Source organism: Coregonus lavaretus, assembly GCF_964263955.1.
Source record: "Coregonus lavaretus genome assembly, chromosome: 26".
NCBI lineage: Eukaryota > Metazoa > Chordata > Actinopteri > Salmoniformes > Salmonidae > Coregonus > Coregonus lavaretus.
In genome coordinates this window covers 43,007,019-43,024,602 of record NC_140013.1, presented here as the reverse complement: position 1 = coordinate 43,024,602, position 17,584 = coordinate 43,007,019, and the positions used below count along the sequence as shown (strand labels likewise).

General features: G+C 48.6%; 1 protein-coding gene across 1 annotated transcript; it reads right to left on the bottom strand.

The window, feature by feature from the left end:
• Positions 1-8,797: 8,797 nt before the first annotated feature.
• fam181b (family with sequence similarity 181 member B) lies at positions 8,798-10,332 on the bottom strand. Its single transcript, XM_084142749.1, has one exon. The coding sequence runs from the start codon at positions 10,076-10,078 to the stop codon at positions 8,849-8,851; it is 1,230 nt and encodes a 409-aa protein (XP_083998875.1). The 5' UTR covers positions 10,079-10,332; the 3' UTR covers positions 8,798-8,848.
• Between the last annotated feature and the right edge of the window lie 7,252 nt (positions 10,333-17,584).

Here is a 17,584-nt window from a genome sequence, read left to right as displayed (position 1 = left end):
TTACCCTGTCCTAACTCTGCTACTGCTTTACCCTGTCCTAACTCTGCTTTATCCTGTCCTAACTCTGCTACTGCTTTACCCTGTCCTAACTCTGCTTTATCCTGTCCTAACTCTGCTTTATCCTGTCCTAACTCTGCTTTATCCTGTCCTAACTCTGCTTTACCCTGTCCTAACTCTGCTTTACACTGTCCTAACTCTGCTTTACCCTGTCCTAACTCTGCTTTACCCTGTCCTAACTCTGCTTTACACTGTCCTAACTCTGCTTTACCCTGTCCTAACTCTGCTTTACACTGTCCTAACTCTGCTTTACCCTGTCCTAACTCTGCTTTACCCTGTCCTAACTCTGCTTTACACTGTCCTAACTCTGCTTTATCCTGTCCTAACTCTGCTTTACACTGTCCTAACTCTGCTTTATCCTGTCCTAACTCTGCTTTACCCTGTCCTAACTCTGCTTTACCCTGTCCTAACTCTGCTTTACACTGTCCTAACTCTGCTTTACACTGTCCTAACTCTGCTACTGCTTTACCCTGTCCTAACTCTGCTACTGCTTTACCCTGTCCTAACTCTGCTTTATCCTGTCCTAACTCTGCTACTGCTTTACCCTGTCCTAACTCTGCTTTATCCTGTCCTAACTCTGCTTTATCCTGTCCTAACTCTGCTTTATCCTGTCCTAACTCTGCTTTACCCTGTCCTAACTCTGCTTTACACTGTCCTAACTCTGCTTTACCCTGTCCTAACTCTGCTTTACCCTGTCCTAACTCTGCTTTACACTGTCCTAACTCTGCTTTACCCTGTCCTAACTCTGCTTTACACTGTCCTAACTCTGCTTTACCCTGTCCTAACTCTGCTTTACCCTGTCCTAACTCTGCTTTACACTGTCCTAACTCTGCTTTATCCTGTCCTAACTCTGCTTTACACTGTCCTAACTCTGCTTTATCCTGTCCTAACTCTGCTTTACCCTGTCCTAACTCTGCTTTACCCTGTCCTAACTCTGCTTTACACTGTCCTAACTCTGCTTTACACTGTCCTAACTCTGCTACTGCTTTACCCTGTCCTAACTCTGCTACTGCTTTACCCTGTCCTAACTCTGCTTTATCCTGTCCTAACTCTGCTTTACCCTGTCCTAACTCTGCTTTACACTGTCCTAACTCTGCTTTACCCTGTCCTAACTCTGCTTTACCCTGTCCTAACTCTGCTTTACACTGTCCTAACTCTGCTTTACCCTGTCCTAACTCTGCTTTACACTGTCCTAACTCTGCTTTACCCTGTCCTAACTCTGCTTTACCCTGTCCTAACTCTGCTTTACACTGTCCTAACTCTGCTTTATCCTGTCCTAACTCTGCTTTACACTGTCCTAACTCTGCTTTATCCTGTCCTAACTCTGCTTTACCCTGTCCTAACTCTGCTTTACCCTGTCCTAACTCTGCTTTACACTGTCCTAACTCTGCTTTACACTGTCCTAACTCTGCTACTGCTTTACCCTGTCCTAACTCTGCTACTGCTTTACCCTGTCCTAACTCTGCTTTACACTGTCCTAACTCTGCTACTGGTTTACCCTGTCCTAACTCTGCTTTACCCTGTCCTAACTCTGCTTTACACTGTCCTAACTCTGCTTTACACTGTCCTAACTCTGCTTTACACTGTCCTAACTCTGCTTTACACTGTCCTAACTCTGCTCTACCCTGTCCTAACTCTGCTACTGCTTTACCCTGTCCTAACTCTGCTACTGCTTTACCCTGTCCTAACTCTGCTACTGCTTTACCCTGTCCTAACTCTGCTTTACCCTGTCCTAACTCTGCTTTACCCTGTCCTAACTCTGCTACTGGTGTATACTGTCCTAACTAACTCTCCTAACATTCTATTCTAGTTGTTATCCCTTTTCTATCAAGTGACATTTCACTCTGGCTGCCTCCCAAATGGTACCCTATTCCCTCTATGGTGCACTACCGTTTACCAGGGCCCTGGACACATCCACTGTGTGCATTTGCCATCTATTCTACAGGATAGTGTGTGCTGTTCATATCACATCCCACCTGGTACATATATACACACACCGCAGTGCAACAAGCCTGCTGTACCTACCTCAACTTCTAGCTCACTTGCATATCTGGCTTTTGGTATTCCAGTCTGTGCCAATGGAAATCTTGGTAATCTCTTTGACAAACAGTGGCAATGCGACGCTCCACACATCCGTGTACGATACTGTTGTGTGTCCAATAGATATCCGCCACCATCAGACTGTGTGAGCTCGGGGATAAGCAGATTCTCTCTGTCTGTTCACCATGCAAGTGCCAAGATATGGTTTTGGTCTGTCTGTATACACTGCCATATTGGGTTTCCCACTTTATCTGTATGCTACACTCATCTGTTCATGTGCCTGTGTGTGTGTGTGTGTGTGTGTGTGCCTGTGTGTGTGTGTGTGCCTGTGTGTGTGTGTGTGTGTGTGCTTGTGGGTGTGTGTGTCTGTGTGTGTGTGCCTGTGTGTGTGTGCCTGTGTGTGTGTGTGCCTGTGTGTGTGTGCATGTGTGTGTGCCTGTGTGTGTGTGTCTGTGTGTGTGTGTGCCTGTGTGTGTGTGTGTGTGCCTGTGTGTGTGTGTGTGCCTGTGTGTGTGCATGTGAGTGTGTGAGTGCGTGGGTGCTGTACATGTACATACTTACATATCTGCCAGCCTGCCTCCATGCCAGCCTTCCTCCATGCCAGCCTGCCTCCATGCCAGCCTGCCTCCATGCCAACCTTCCTCCATGCCTACCTGCCTCCATGCCTTCCTCCATGCCAGCCTGCCTCCATGCCAGCCTTCCTCCATGCCAGCCTGCCTCCATGCCTTCCTCCATGCCAGCCTACCTCCATGCCTTCCTCCATGCCAGCCTTCCTCCATGCCAGCCTGCCTCCATGCCAGCCTGCCTCCATGCCTTCCTCCATGCCAGCCTGCCTCCATGCCAGCCTTCCTCCATGTCAGCCTGCTTCCATGCCAGCCTGCCTCCATGCCAACCTTCCTCCATGCCAGCCTGCCTCCATGCCTGCCTGCCTCCAAGCCTTCCTCCATGCTAGCCTGCCTCCATGCCGGCCTGCCTCCATGCCAGCCTTCCTCCATGCCAGCCTTCCTCCATGTCAGCCTGCCTCCATGCCAACCTTCCTCCATGCCAGCCTGCCTCCATGCCTGCCTGCCTCCAAGCCTTCCTCCATGCTAGCCTGCCTCCATGCCAGCCTGCCTCCATGCCAGCCTTCCTCCATGCCAGCCTGCCTCCATGCCAGCCTGCCTCCATGCCAGCCTGCCTCCATGCCTGCCTGCCTCCAAGCCAGCCTGCCTCCAAGCCAGCCTGCCTCCATGCCAGCCTTCCGCCATGCCTTCCTGCATGCCAGCCTGCCTCCATGCCTTCCTCCATGCCAGCCTGCCTCCATGCCAGCCTGCCTCCATGCCTTCCTCCATGCCAGCCTGCCTCCATGCCTTCCTCCATGCCTGCCTGCCTCCATGCCTTCCTCCATGCCAGCCTGCCTCCATGCCAGCCTTCCTCCATGCCTGCCTGCCTCCATGCCAGCCTTCCTCCATGCCTACCTGCCTCCATGCCTTCCTCCATGCCAGCCTGCCTCCATGCCAGCCTTCCTCCATGCCAGCCTGCCTCCATGCCTTCCTCCATGCCAGCCTACCTCCATGCCTTCCTCCATGCCAGCCTTCCTCCATGCCAGCCTGCCTCCATGCCAGCCTGCCTCCATGCCAGCCTGCCTCCATGCCTGCCTGCCTCCATGCCAGCCTGCCTCCATGCCAGCCTGCCTCCATGCCTTCCTCCATGCCAGCCTTCCTCCATGCCTGCCTGCCTCCATGCCAGCCTGCCTCCATGCCAGCCTGCCTCCATGCCTTCCTCCATGCCAGCCTGCCTCCATGCCTGCCTCCATGCCAGCCTTCCTCCATGCCAGCCTGCCTCCATGCCAGCCTTCCTCCATGCCAGCCTTCCTCCATGGCTTCCTCCATGCCAGCCTGCCTCCATGCCAGCCTGCCTCCATGCCTGCCTGCCTCCATGCCAGCCTGCCTCCACCATGCCAGCCTTCCTCCATGCCAGCCTTCCTCCATGCCTGCCTGCCTCTCTGCCTGCCTGCCTCCATGCCAGCCTGCCTCCACCATGCCAGCCTTCCTCCATGCCTGCCTGCCTCCATGCCTGCCTGCCTCCATGCCAGCCTTCCTCCATGCCTTCCTCCATGCCAGCCATCCTCCATGCCTGCCTGCCTCCATGCCAGCCTTCCTCCATGCCAGCCTTCCTCCATGCCTGCCTGCCTCCATGCCAGCCTTCCTCCATGCCTGCCTCCACCATGCCAGCCTTCCTCCATGCCTTCCTCCATGCCAGCCTGCCTCCATGCCAGCCTTCCTCCATGCCTTCCTCCATGCCTGCCTGCCTCCATGCCTGCCTGCCTCCATGCCTGCCTGCCTCCATGTCTGCCTTCCTCCATGCCAGCCTGCCTGCCTCCATGCCTGCCTGCCTCCATACCTGCCTGCCTCCATGCCTGCCTGCCTCCATGCCTGCCTCCATGCCAGCCTGCCTCCATGCCTGCCTGCCTCCATGCCTGCCTGCCTCCATGCCTGCCTTCCTCCATGCCTGCCTGCCTCCATGCCTGCCTCCATGCCTGCCTGCCTCCATGCCAGCCTGCCTCCATGCCAGCCTGCCTCCATGCCTTCCTCCATGCCAGCCTGCCTCCATGCCTGCCTGCCTCCATGCAAGCCTGCCTCCATGCCAGCCTGCCTCCATGCCTTCCTCCATGCCAGCCTGCCTCCATGCCTGCCTGCCTCCATGCAAGCCTGCCTCCATGCCAGCCTGCCTCCATGCCTTCCTCCATGCCTGCCTGCCTCCATGCCAGCCTGCCTCCATGCCAGCCTGCCTCCATGCCAGCCTGCCTCCATGCCTTCCTCCATGCCAGCCTGCCTCCATGCCTTCCTCCATGCCTGCCTGCCTCCATGCCTGCCTCCATGCCTGCCTGCCTCCATGCCAGCCTGCCTCCATGCCAGCCTGCCTCCATGCCTTCCTCCATGCCAGCCTGCCTCCATTTCTGCCTGCCTCCATGCCAGCCTGCCTCCATGCCTTCCTCCATGCCTGCCTGCCTCCATGCCAGCCTGCCTCCATGCCAGCCTGTCTCCATGCCAGCCTGCCTCCATGCCTTCCTCCATGCCAGCCTGCTTCCATGCCTTCCTCCATGCCAGCCTGCCTCCATGCCTTCCTCCATGCCAGCCTGCCTCCATGCCTTCCTCCATGCCAGCCTGCCTCCATGCCAGCCTGCCTCCATGCCTTCCTCCATGCCTGTGTATGTGAGTGAGGAGGTTTAAGGCTGGAGAATAATATAAACTCCAAGTAGCCCACACATTACACTAAATGTGTAAATCATCATTATGAGCTTTATGTGAGTAAGCATCTTCAGCTACACATCAGGCCCCATTCAATCTGTACCACGGAAGTTCAGTGTTACAGCATGAATGGAATTTAAAGGCAATGTTCCCTGTTAGCAGAGACTGCATTCACAGTCAACACTGCAGATGTCAGCACAACTGGAAATTACCTACATGTCTATCGTGCAATCTGTAAAGCTTCAGCAATACAGATTGAATACAGCCCCATATCTGGCTAAGAAAAAAACGTGCGACGGCTTAAAATCATGGACAGGCTTTCATTAAGCCATTCATTAATTTAATCAGATTGACTCAATTGGTCACATTGTATTTTAAAACTGGTAGACTACCTATATATCTCTCTGATTTAAGTGATGAAAATGCATCAGTTTTCCTCCATGTTGTTGAAGCTGGAGTGACTAAAGGTGGGTGGTTTGTAGTGGCAATGCTGCCATCTAGTGTATCTATAAAATAGCAGTGTGTAGATACTAGACAGATGTTGGTATCTATGAAATAGCAGTGTGTAGATACTAGACAGATGTTGGTATCTGTAAAATAGCAGTGTGTAGATACTAGACAGATGTTGGTATCTATAAAATAGCAGTGTGTAGATACTAGACAGATGTTGGTAGATATTTGTCCTCCTAATATTTAGCACCATCAGTCATCATGTCATAATATTTCTGATAGCAAATAAAGAGATTCCTTCCTACATTTACGCTTTGTTGTTCAGAGATTCAGAAAACGACTAATATACTATTTTATACTGTACACTGCTTGTCTTGACTGGCATCCATGTTAGTCTTGACTGGCATCCATGTTAGTCTTGACTGGCATCCATGTTAGAAAGTAAAATGAGTGTTTAATTCACACTAGCCTTGTCCGGCCAGTAGAGGGGGGTATTGTTGCAGTCTCTATGGGTCAGGGAAAGTATTCATAAAGCCTCTTAGAGTAGGAGGGCTGATCCAGGATCAGGTCTCCCCTGTCCATTCAATATTATCTCAAACGCTAAACTAATCTTGATACCTTTGTACATGTGAGTAAATTATAGCTGAAAAACAACATCTTACACCTATTTAAAAAGCAAGGCGTCATGTCGAGTTATGGTGGGCCCAAGTCTTTAACTTTACATGAAATTGTGTTTCAAAATCTTTGTATCGTATCGTTTATTCACAGAGACACTGTTTTTCACCCAACTGTGATGCTCAATTAACTCAGTTTGACACCAAATGATGTAGAAAACAATAAAAGGATATTCTGATGTTGTAATAATAGTAATAATAATAATAATAATAATAATAATAATAATAATAATAATAATAATAACAGTAGTAATAATAGTAAAGACCAGCTTTATTTTGTCATTATCAGAATCCAGAATTGTTACATCTTGCATAACATCTTCAGTGATTCTAGTATTTCCGCACTAATCATGGTGTATTCACAGTGTTGCTAATTCAACCTGTTAGTAAACCACTCACCTCTGTACACAGAAAACAACTAACCAGAGTTAACTGTACCAATGAGGGGGGGCCATTGACGGATCTAGCAGAACTGGACATGCCAAATAGCTACCATACTTTTCCCTTCACTTAAACCAATGATAGTTTGAAAGACAGACGTCACGCTTTATTGTTTTATCATTTGTTGTGGTGTAATTGAAGGGAATGTTGAAATGTTGCCAAGGTTTTTGTCCTCAACACAGTCCGGGTTTGATCCATGACTGACTGAGAAATCACAGTATACGGCATGAATACTGTAGACTACCTGGTGATGGTCAACAACCGGAGGATGTTCAGAGTACTGTAGACTACCTGGTCATGGTCATCAACCGGAGGATGTTCAGAGTACTGTAGACTACCTGGTGATGGTCATCAACCGGAGGATGTTCAGAGTGCTGTAGACTACCTGGTGATGGTCATCAACCGGAGGATGTTCAGAGTACTGTAGACTACCTGGTGATGGTCATCAACCGGAGGATGTTCAGAGTACTGTAGACTACCTGGTGATGGTCATCTTGAACCTCAAAAGGCAATTAATCGGCTTTGAACAAAATGTCAGAACACTTCTCAACCACCTTTAGAGAGTTCAGATTCAATTTAAGATCCAGGAGACATTGTAATAACTACAAATTTATAACATTTTCAAGGGCTTGTGGCACTGTTTAATATTCAGATGTGACGTTAAAACTGGATTATTATAATCTTGGACTCTTTTAATTGAATGTAATATCTGGTGTTTTTAAACTATGGTCTTAATGTCCCTCTGCATTCTTGTCCACTGTGAGCACGAATCAAACCAAATCAAAACACATATTGAAATTGACTGGCATGAGTAATACAACGGTTTCATTAGGAGTGAATTAACTTTCAGTTTTACGAGCATTACAGTACACGAGAAAACCAAATCTCTACACTACCCACACTGAAAGATCATCAAGGACTCCAGTCACCTGAGCCACGGACTGTTTACTCTGTTACCACCTGGCAAGCGGTGTTGGAGTATCAGGTCTCGGACCAACAGGCTCCGAGACAGCTTCTACCCCCAGGCCATCGGACTGCTGAACAGCTAAACCTGGCTGCCTCCCTGCACAGACCTGCACCTTAGAGATTATATGCACCGGAAAGACTATATATGCACCTTAGAGATTATTTGCACCGACTACCAACACATCCAACCTTTACACACAGACAAACAGACACACAAACAGACACACAAGCACACAGTCTTGTTTTACTAACCTTGTGGAGACACACAATTGATTCCCATTCAAAATCATATTTTCCCTAACCCTAAACATAACCCTTACCCTAACCCCAAAACCTAACCTTAACCCTAAACCTAACCCTTACCCCAAAATCTAACCTTAACCCTAAACCTAACCCTAACTCGAAACCTAACTTTTAACCCCTAACCCTAATTTGAAACCCTAACACTAATTGTAACCCTAGAAATAGCCTTTTTCCTTGTGGGGACCGGCAAAATGTCCCCAGTTGGTTGAATTTTTGTTTGTTTACTATTCTTGTGGGGACTTCTGGTCTCCATCTCTATGTCCACACTCACACACCCAGAACTCACACACCCAGAACTCACACACTCAGAATTCATACACACACCCAGAACTCACGCACACATAACTCATACACACACACACACACACACACTCCGTCAATGCTGCTGTTTTGTTATATACTATTAATTCCACTACCCACTTTATATATTTGTAAATACCTCCATTATCATATGCGTACTACCTCTTCTATTACTAATACTACTAGTTATTATTGATTATAAGATTATTGATTAATGTTGAGGGAGTTGGGCACATCCGCAATTCACTGCACCTTGTATACCTGCTGGAAACTGTGTACGAGACCAATAGATAGATAGCGTCTCAACCTGTAGCTCTGGTCGATAGCAAGCCGCACTAGAGCTACTCAACCTTCAGTCCCAACCAGGGAAGCAGCAGTGACGTCTCATCAGAGAGAAGAGAAATCAGTTGTGTTGTAACCACCACTACTCAGGCCATATGAGACCTGAGACACGGAGCAGTCTGGGAAGAAGTTGGGGAAGGTCAGAGTACACAATGAGTTATTATCCTCTGCAGATCCAGACCCTGTCACAGAGGAGTCAGACATAGAGTGACAGTACAGGGGCGTCTGTGGTGCTGGGCCCGTCCGTACGCCCTCCCCTGCCTGACAGTACAGGGGCGTCTGTGGTCCTGGGCCCGTCCGTACGCCCTCCCCTGCCTGACAGTACAGGGGCGTCTGTGGTCCTGGGCCCGTCCGTACGCCCTCCCCTGCCTTCTTAGAAGGAGAAGAGGTACTCCAAGGCTCTGTGTACAAGAATCCTCCCACTAGATGGTGAGGGTCGTAGGGCGAGACCTGGTCTGTTATGTCCTGAGTCTGCTGGTGTTGGAGGATCCTACTGGACAGGCCCCGAGCCTGAAACACATCCTGGTCACTGAGCATGTTACTGTAGTCCGGCCCCAGCAGGTCAAAGAAGTCGGCCGCCTCCGGGTTCCCCACTCCCCGCTCCAGATCCCCCAGGAACATGCCTGAGGTGGAGGTGACTCGGGAGGAGGTGGTGGTGGTGTTGGCCGGCTCAGTGAAGAAGGATGGGGGAAGATTACGGTGCCTCAGGGGAAGCTTCTTGGCTCTCTCCCCCCTGACGGGCTCCTTGACAGAGTTGAAGAGGGCAGCCAGGCTCTTGCTCTGGAGGTTGGCCTGGAGCCCGTCCCGCTTGTGGAGGGGTTTGCCTTGCTGGAATGGGCTGGGCTGGGTCTGAGGCTGGGCCTGGGGCTGGGTGGGAGAGCCAGAGCCTTTTCTCTTGTTGGCCCCTGCCCCTGGAGTTGCTGCTGGGTTCCCTGTTGGACTGATGATGCCTGTACATCTCTTGATCTGCTTCTGCAAGTACTTGCGGTGGTTGACCTTCCTTTTGGACTTGACCGGCTTGTCCAGAGCCAGTTTGATGTTACTGGAGGCTGAGTCTATGAAGCTGAGCAGATCCCTGGTGGTTTCTCTGTATTCCCCTCTCTCCTCACTCTCCCCCAGCAGACTCCCGTCCAGGCTCTTATCCGTGTCATACTCCATCATGACCGACCCAGGGAAACAGAAGTTCATGAACGGAGAGTTCATGATTGCAGTTTGAACGGCCATTACTACTCTGCTTCTAAACACTGGGGCCTCAGTGGGCCTCGCCCTCAGCATTCGCCGCCGCCGCTGCTGCTAGTCCAAAATATAAAGAGCCTCTTCCTCGTCACAGCATGTCTTCTTGTCCTTCTTGTCCTGTGTCTGGGTAATGTTGGCACCTACAAGAAGCAAATCAGATACTCGATTTTCAGACCGTCACAAGAGAGACTAGTCCCAGGGTAGCTTCCCGGTGAGCAAAAGTGGTTGAGAATAATGTATTTTCAGCGTCTTTCTAACGTCTTTTGCTCATAGGGTTGGTCCAAAACCCTTGGTTCTGAAGCTAGTTGTGAGGCTGGGCATTCAGCTCCTGTGAATTCCACTCCTCTCCTCTCCACTTTTTTTCCACTCCACAGCAGAGCAGAACTGAGGGGAACAGACACTTGTTGTTCGTGGAAAGCAAAGCTGAAGAGGAGAGAGAGAGAGAGAGAGAGAGAGAGATCTTTCAGGGGGCGGGGCTAGATGATGTCAGAACATCAAAGGGGAGGGGCAGTGGGACCCTGGGACTTAACTCTTTGCTTACGCCTGACCACCTGCAACTAAGAGAGATTTGTCTGAGCTTCCCCGCTGTGTCTCAAGACAATAGCCAGCGGTAGGATTGGGTTGGAACCCCCTTCCTCCCCCTTTCACTGTTTATGTGTGCTGTGAACCCAAACCGTTCTTTATTAAACTTAAAAGATATTAGTCTACTACGGAGAATATCCCTTTAGAGCAATGTCGTTCTTTTGAAATTATGTTTTATGTTGTTTTATAATAAATAGTAAATGTTACATTTTAAAAAGGTTTTAATGTCTAAAACCATTGTCCCAGTGTAGACATCATTTATCCTGTGCTCTTAAAGAATTGCTATGAGCATTATTCAATTTCTTCATTCATACCAGCTTGATTGTTGAGTTTTTATAAATAGACTCTTAAATAGGATTCGCTATTTCTACCGTCTCATAACCATGTCACCAAGACCCTACAGTTTACTATAATCTTTCAGAAAGGCCTTTTCTCTATGGTGGACAAACAGGTATCCCTGTAGTATCTGGGATCAATTCCTAAATATAACTCTACTATTTAAGATAATCGTCCTGCTTGTTCCGCGTCTTAATCTGCTCACGGAACTAAAGTTGGAAGTTGATTTCTTGTTGGTGCACGGTCGGTCGGTCGGCCGGCCGGTGCATTCCCAGAGCAGTGGGAATTTTTGCTCAGTCCTGACAACTATTATAGCCGGTCTTTGACATACAGCCCTACAGGGTCTAAAGAGCCTATTCTCCCCCAGCCTCTGAAAGGGAGCTTTGTGCCAGGGATTCATTAAAGTGCACCTCACAGCCCCACAGTAAAATAGCCCCCTCAATAATGAACAGTCGATTTAACTGGAAAAGCTGGCGGAGCTGTTAAATTAAAGGGAAATAAAGTGGTGGTTCAAGCTCAGTGTGCCAGAAGAAATGTTGACCTTAGGAAATGCAGCCTAGTATGAAACTGCTTGCTGTTCCTGCTTACTGCTTCTGCTTACCGCTGTAAGTAATAATATGTTTACAGGAAGTCTCTTGGCTAACTGTGAATAGTGAATACCCAGAACACACTGAGATATGCAGTGTGGGTCCTAGTCCTGCCTGGGAGTTTCACTGTGCCAAAGCTTGATCCTGATTTAAGTGGAAAAAGCTGAAAGGAGGAAACAGTATCAGGGCTTTTTTTGGGGGGTGAGAGAGGGAAGAATACAGGCTAGATGGAGGATAGATTGTTCCACAGTAAAAATATATGTACCTATTTGAAGTAAAAATACAAAATGTGTCTCGCATAATTAACAAGCCTACAAACATACATATTAAAGCCCCCCATGCATACGTAAAAATGTATGCACACATGACTGTAAGTCGCTTTGGATAAAAGCGTCTGCTAAATGGCATATTATTATTATTATTATTATTATTATTATTATTATTATTATGCAGTCTTTGTAATTGTATTTTTAAATCATGAATGTATGTCTAATAAATCACTGTGTGTTTAATGAAAATAGAAACTAATTTGAAGATATTTCCATACACAGCCTTGATTGGCTGACCGGATGGTCTAGAGCCCACCCACTTACCCAGAAGAACAGTCATTGGTCTATTATAAACAGATCACATTGAGACATCATGATGTGGGCCAAAAGTTCCATCCCACCTGAACAGGCTGAAATTCCAGGCATGTTCTTTAAACAGCTCTTACCCACAAAGGGCACTATCATCACTTTCACAATTTCAGAGTGTTATTTCACCTCATAGTGTGGAAATATAATTATATTTTTAACTGCACTGCTCCTTTAAACCGTTTGGGCTTTTATGAAATAATGCTGGAAATCTGGCTTATGTTATTGCATTTTACAGCCTACAATTTCTGAGCTCTCTCCTCTGAGCTCTCTCCTCTGAGCTCTCTCCTCTGAGCTCTCTCCTCTCAGCTCTCTCCTCTCAGCTCTCTCCTCTCAGCTCTCTCCTCTCAGCGCTCTCCTCTCAGCGCTCTCCTCTCAGCTCTCTCCTCTCAGCTCTCTCCTCTGAGCTCTCTCCTCTCAGCTCTCTCCTCTCAGCTCTCTCCTCTCAGCTCTCTCCTCTCAGCTCTCTCCTCTCAGCGCTCTCCTCTGAGCGCTCTCCTCTGAGCTCTCTCCTCTCAGCTCTCTCCTCTCAGCTCTCTCCTCTCAGCTCTCTCCTCTCAGCGCTCTCCTCTGAGCTCTCTCCTCTGAGCTCTCTCCTCTCAGCTCTCTCCTCTCAGCTCTCTCCTCTCAGCTCTCTCCTCTCAGCGCTCTCCTCTCAGCGCTCTCCTCTCAGCTCTCTCCTCTCAGCTCTCTCCTCTCAGCTCTCTCCTCTCAGCTCTCTCCTCTCAGCGCTCTCCTCTGAGCTCTCTCCTCTCAGCTCTCTCCTCTCAGCTCTCTCCTCTCAGCTCTCTCCTCTGAGCTCTCTCCTCTCAGCTCTCTCCTCTCAGCTCTCTCCTCTCAGCTCTCTCCTCTGAGCTCTCTCCTCTCAGCTCTCTCCTCTCAGCTCTCTCCTCTCAGCTCTCTCCTCTCAGCTCTCTCCTCTCAGCTCTCTCCTCTCAGCGCTCTCCTCTCAGCTCTCTCCTCTCAGCTCTCTCCTCTCAGCGCTCTCCTCTCAGCTCTCTCCTCTCAGCGCTCTCCTCTCAGCGCTCTCCTCTCAGCCTGGTCTGAGGCTCAGTTGGTATAGCTGTTTTGGTCCTTGCAACAGACTTCCCCAAGAATGGATTCTTTCTTTTCCCCTTTCTTGAAAGTGCATTTTAAGGCAGTGAATCATTTAGAGCTGTGAGACAGATAGGAGGGAGAGAGAGAGAGGGTCTGAGCGCTTTGAGAGAAGAAGGGTCCATCCAGAAACTTGTATTCTCATGTAAATTCCTGCGGTGGGAGAAAAGGGGACAGTGAAAGTGATAGTACTGATCTCATTATCTGTGGCCCAACACAAGACCCGGTCTGAACGAGACGCTCAGAATAGCTGCTGACATGGAAGCACAATAAACAGTTGTAGGACAATAAGAAACGTAGCGCTTCTGTAAAAAAACAAGCTTTTCTCTTCAGGCCTTTATGGGGGTGTTCTCGCTCTCTCTCTCTCTCTCTCCTCTCTCTCTCTCTCTCTCTCTCTCTCTCTCTCTCTCTCTCTCTCTCTTCTCTCTTCTCTCTCTCTCTCTCTCTCTCTCTCTCTCTCTCTCTCTCTCTCTCTCTCTCTCTCTCTCTCTTTCTCTCTCTCTCTTTCTCTCTCTCTCTCTCTCTCCTTCTCTCTCTCTCTCTCTCTCTCTCCTTCTCTCTCTCTCTTCTCTCTCTCTCCTCTCTCTCTCTCCTTCTCTCTCTCTCTCTCCTTCTCTATCCCTATCCTCTCTCTCTCTCCTTCTCTCTCTCTCTCGCTCTCTCTCTCCTTCTCTCTCCCTCTCTCCACTCTCTCTCTTCCTCCTCTCTCTCCCTCCTCCTCTCGCTCGTGCTCTCTTTTCTCTCTCTCTCTCTCTCTTTACAGAAAAGCAGGGTATCCAAAATAGATATTCATAGTATCTCGCGCCTCTATTCTAATGTTGACACCAGAAGGAGAGAAAAAGGCAACAGAAATAATATTACATCATAATTAGGTCATATACAGTATTCACATTCATGGAGCATCTCTCTGGTAATTTTTTAACGGTTCTATCAAACATCAAAGACAACGACTTTGTAGTGCACTATATAGGGTGTCGTTTGGGACCATGGCAGGGAGGGAGGATGTTTTCCAAGCCTTGGTTTTACCGGACGGTCATTCAGAGCTCCCAGCCTGATGCTCTGATTCCGAAAAACACACATTAAAAGAAAGAGACCGAGGAGATGTATTGGCTCCCTTGAACAAGACTGCCTAGTACCTGCATTTACTGGACGAAGGGTCAAAATACTTTGTGATGACTTATTTTGATGCACAGTCACTCAACATTATGTCACTGTTACTACATAGAAACAGCAGTAATATGTAATAACGTAGAAAAACCATATCAAGGTGAACATCATCAAACCCTGGGAATAAAACCGACAACAGAAGAAACATTTTTTATAATCTGATGAATTTAACCCATTTTCTATGTCCCATCCATCGCTACTAACTAGCCCACTGATGAGCAAGAAGATCTGTTTCCCCAGTACACAGTTCCATGTTGTTTGGATATTGTTAAACATCAGCCACCACACCGTCCTCTTCCTCACTCAGCACCCACCAACAACAACCACCACCACCCCCAGGCACCCAAACCCCCCCCCCCCCCAGACTCCCACCCAACACCACTCCCCAGGTACCCACCCTGTCCCCCTCCCCACCCCACCCAACCCTCCTCAGGGCAATGCGATGCGACACCCCACAGCCCTAATCTCTTCCCAGTAGTGTGTGGTCCCTGTCTGCTCTGCGACACACTCGGAGCCCAGAGGTCAGGCCCACACTAAGAACACAGTTGATTGATGGGAGTGTCAGGGGCACAGAAAAGGGTCAGCCAAATTAATGACTGTGAGTTGCTGTTCAGAGGAGAAAAGTAAAGGATCTGTTAGCAAGGGGAGCTAGGGGAGGTTATTTCTATACCAGGGAGGGAGGGGACCTCTGAGATTTTGACAAAATGTCATGGAAGTCTGGCTTTGTGTCTGATACGCCGTACCACGTGACCTGATGAACAACATACTGTCTATCAATACACCGTACCAACAACATACTGTCTATCAATACACCGTACCAACAACATACTGTCTATCAATACACCGTACCAACAACATACTGTCTATCAATACACCGTACCAACAACATACTGTCTATCAATACACCGTACCAACAACATACTGTCTATCAATACACCGTACCAACAACATACTGTCTATCAATACACCGTACCAACAACATACTGTCTATCAATACACCGTACCAACAACATACTGTCTATCAATACACCGTACCAACAACATACTGTCTATCAATACAGCGTACCAACAACATACTGTCTATCAATACACCGTACCAACAACATACTGTCTATCAATACACCGTACCAACAACATACTGTCTATCAATACACCGTACCAACAACATACTCAGTATCAAGCTCATACTCAGTACAAGTATATTCCAACTAAATAATGTCGCAAAACCATGTCGAAGAAAGACTGAGGGGGTTTCTTTACAAGGGGACCTCTGATAGTCGGACCAGCGAGACAAAGATCCAATCGGATCAAGCGTTACCTGGTGATAGTCAACACCCACATAGCTGATGTTTTGGCGGAGTCGGAGGTGGAACTGCTTTGAAGCCGTTGCTCTTCATCATTGTCAGGAAGCCACACTCATCCCACTGGCATTAGAAGTTCAGAAGGAGAAAGTGTAGGCTACATAGAAATAATGATGCTCAAATTGAAAAACATTAAAGTAAATAATGAGGATTTCTATCGGCCTAATGGAGGTGTAGATTAAATCTCACATTCCAGTGTTCACACTTGTAAACAACAGGGACCTTTGAGATTCTGACAAAATGTTGTGGAAGTTTGGTGTTATCAACTGTTATGAACCCTCCTTTTACAACACCACAATAACTGACAAGTTCAGGATTATTTTCAGGATTAAGAACGTAGGAAGATTGTCAAGACTTTCAACTTCATAAAATCTACACAACTCTGAGAGCAGTGACTTCACTGTGAACCACAAAACCCCATAAACTCTCCTTCTCTCCCTTCCTCCCTCCCTCCCTCCCTCCCTCCCTCCCTCCCTCCCTCCCTCTGTCCTTCTCTCCCTCTTCCCGTCCTTCACCCTCTTTCCCAGTACCCCCCCACCCCCCCCCCCCACCCACCTCCCTCCTATAACCTTCCAGCAACCCCTTCAACCACTCCACCCCTCCCTCCCCCTCCTTCCCACACTCCCCCGGCCCTCCCTCCTTCCCCCCCTGGCCCTCCTTCCTTCCCACCCTAGCCCTCCCTCCCTCCCTCCCTCCCTCTTTGGCCCCCCATGTGTAGTATTAATAATATTGCTAGCAGGGGTTAGCTGACGGGGGACCGTGGCCCTTCTACGCCCGTCTAGGTACAGCAATTTAAAAAGCTTTGAGGTTCCCAGCTGTATGAATCTGTTCCAGGGGGAATCCCACAGGCTGGTCCGCATGGGGTTAGGGTCAACACTTCACTCCCACCAGTCACTGTGGCTGTGTCCCAAATGGCACCCTATTCTCTATATAGTGCACCACTTGGGTCCTGGTCATAAGTAGTGCACTAAATAGGCAATAGGGTGTCATTTGGGATGCAAACTGTGACTTTACCACGCCATCTTCTATCCCCCTCCCACCACCAGCGCTGTTATTGGTCTCCTCCGATTGGCTTTTTATGCTTTTTATTAAATCACAACCACATGCTACTGCTGTGACTGGCAACAGAATGAATATCTACACTGAGTGAACAAAACATTAGGAACACCTTCCTAATATTGAGTTGCACCCCCCCCCCCCCCCCCGCCCCCTTTTTGCCCTCAGAACAACCTCAATTCGTTGGGGCATAGACTCTACTAGGTGTCAAAAGCGTTCCACAGGGATGCTGGCCCATGTTGACTCCAATGCTTCCCACGGTTGTGTCTAGTTGGCTGGATGTCCTTTGGGTGGTGGGCCATTCTTGATACACACTGGAAATTCACCCCCTGAATGGCACACATACACAATCCATGTCTCAATTGTCTCAAGGCTTAAAAATCCTTCTTTAACCTGTCTCCTCCCCTTCATCTACACTGATTGAAGTGGATTTAACAAGTGACATCAATAACGGATCGTAGCTTTCACCCGGATTCACCTGGTCAATAAGGGATCGTAGCTTTCACCTGGATTCCCCTGGTCAATAAGGGATCGTAGCTTTCACCTGGATTCCCCTGGTCAATAAGGGATCGTAGCTTTCACCTGGATTCCCCTGGTCAATAAGGGATCGTAGCTTTCACCTGGATTCCCCTGGTCAATAAGGGATCGTAGCTTTCACCTGGATTCCCCTGGTCAATAAGGGATCGTAGCTTTCACCTGGATTCCCCTGCTCAATAACGGATCAAA

Coding starts and splice junctions, on each gene's coding strand:
- fam181b (XM_084142749.1), bottom strand. CDS start 10,078: ATGCTGAGGGCGAGGCCCACTGAGGCCCCAGTGTTTAGAAGCAGAGTA.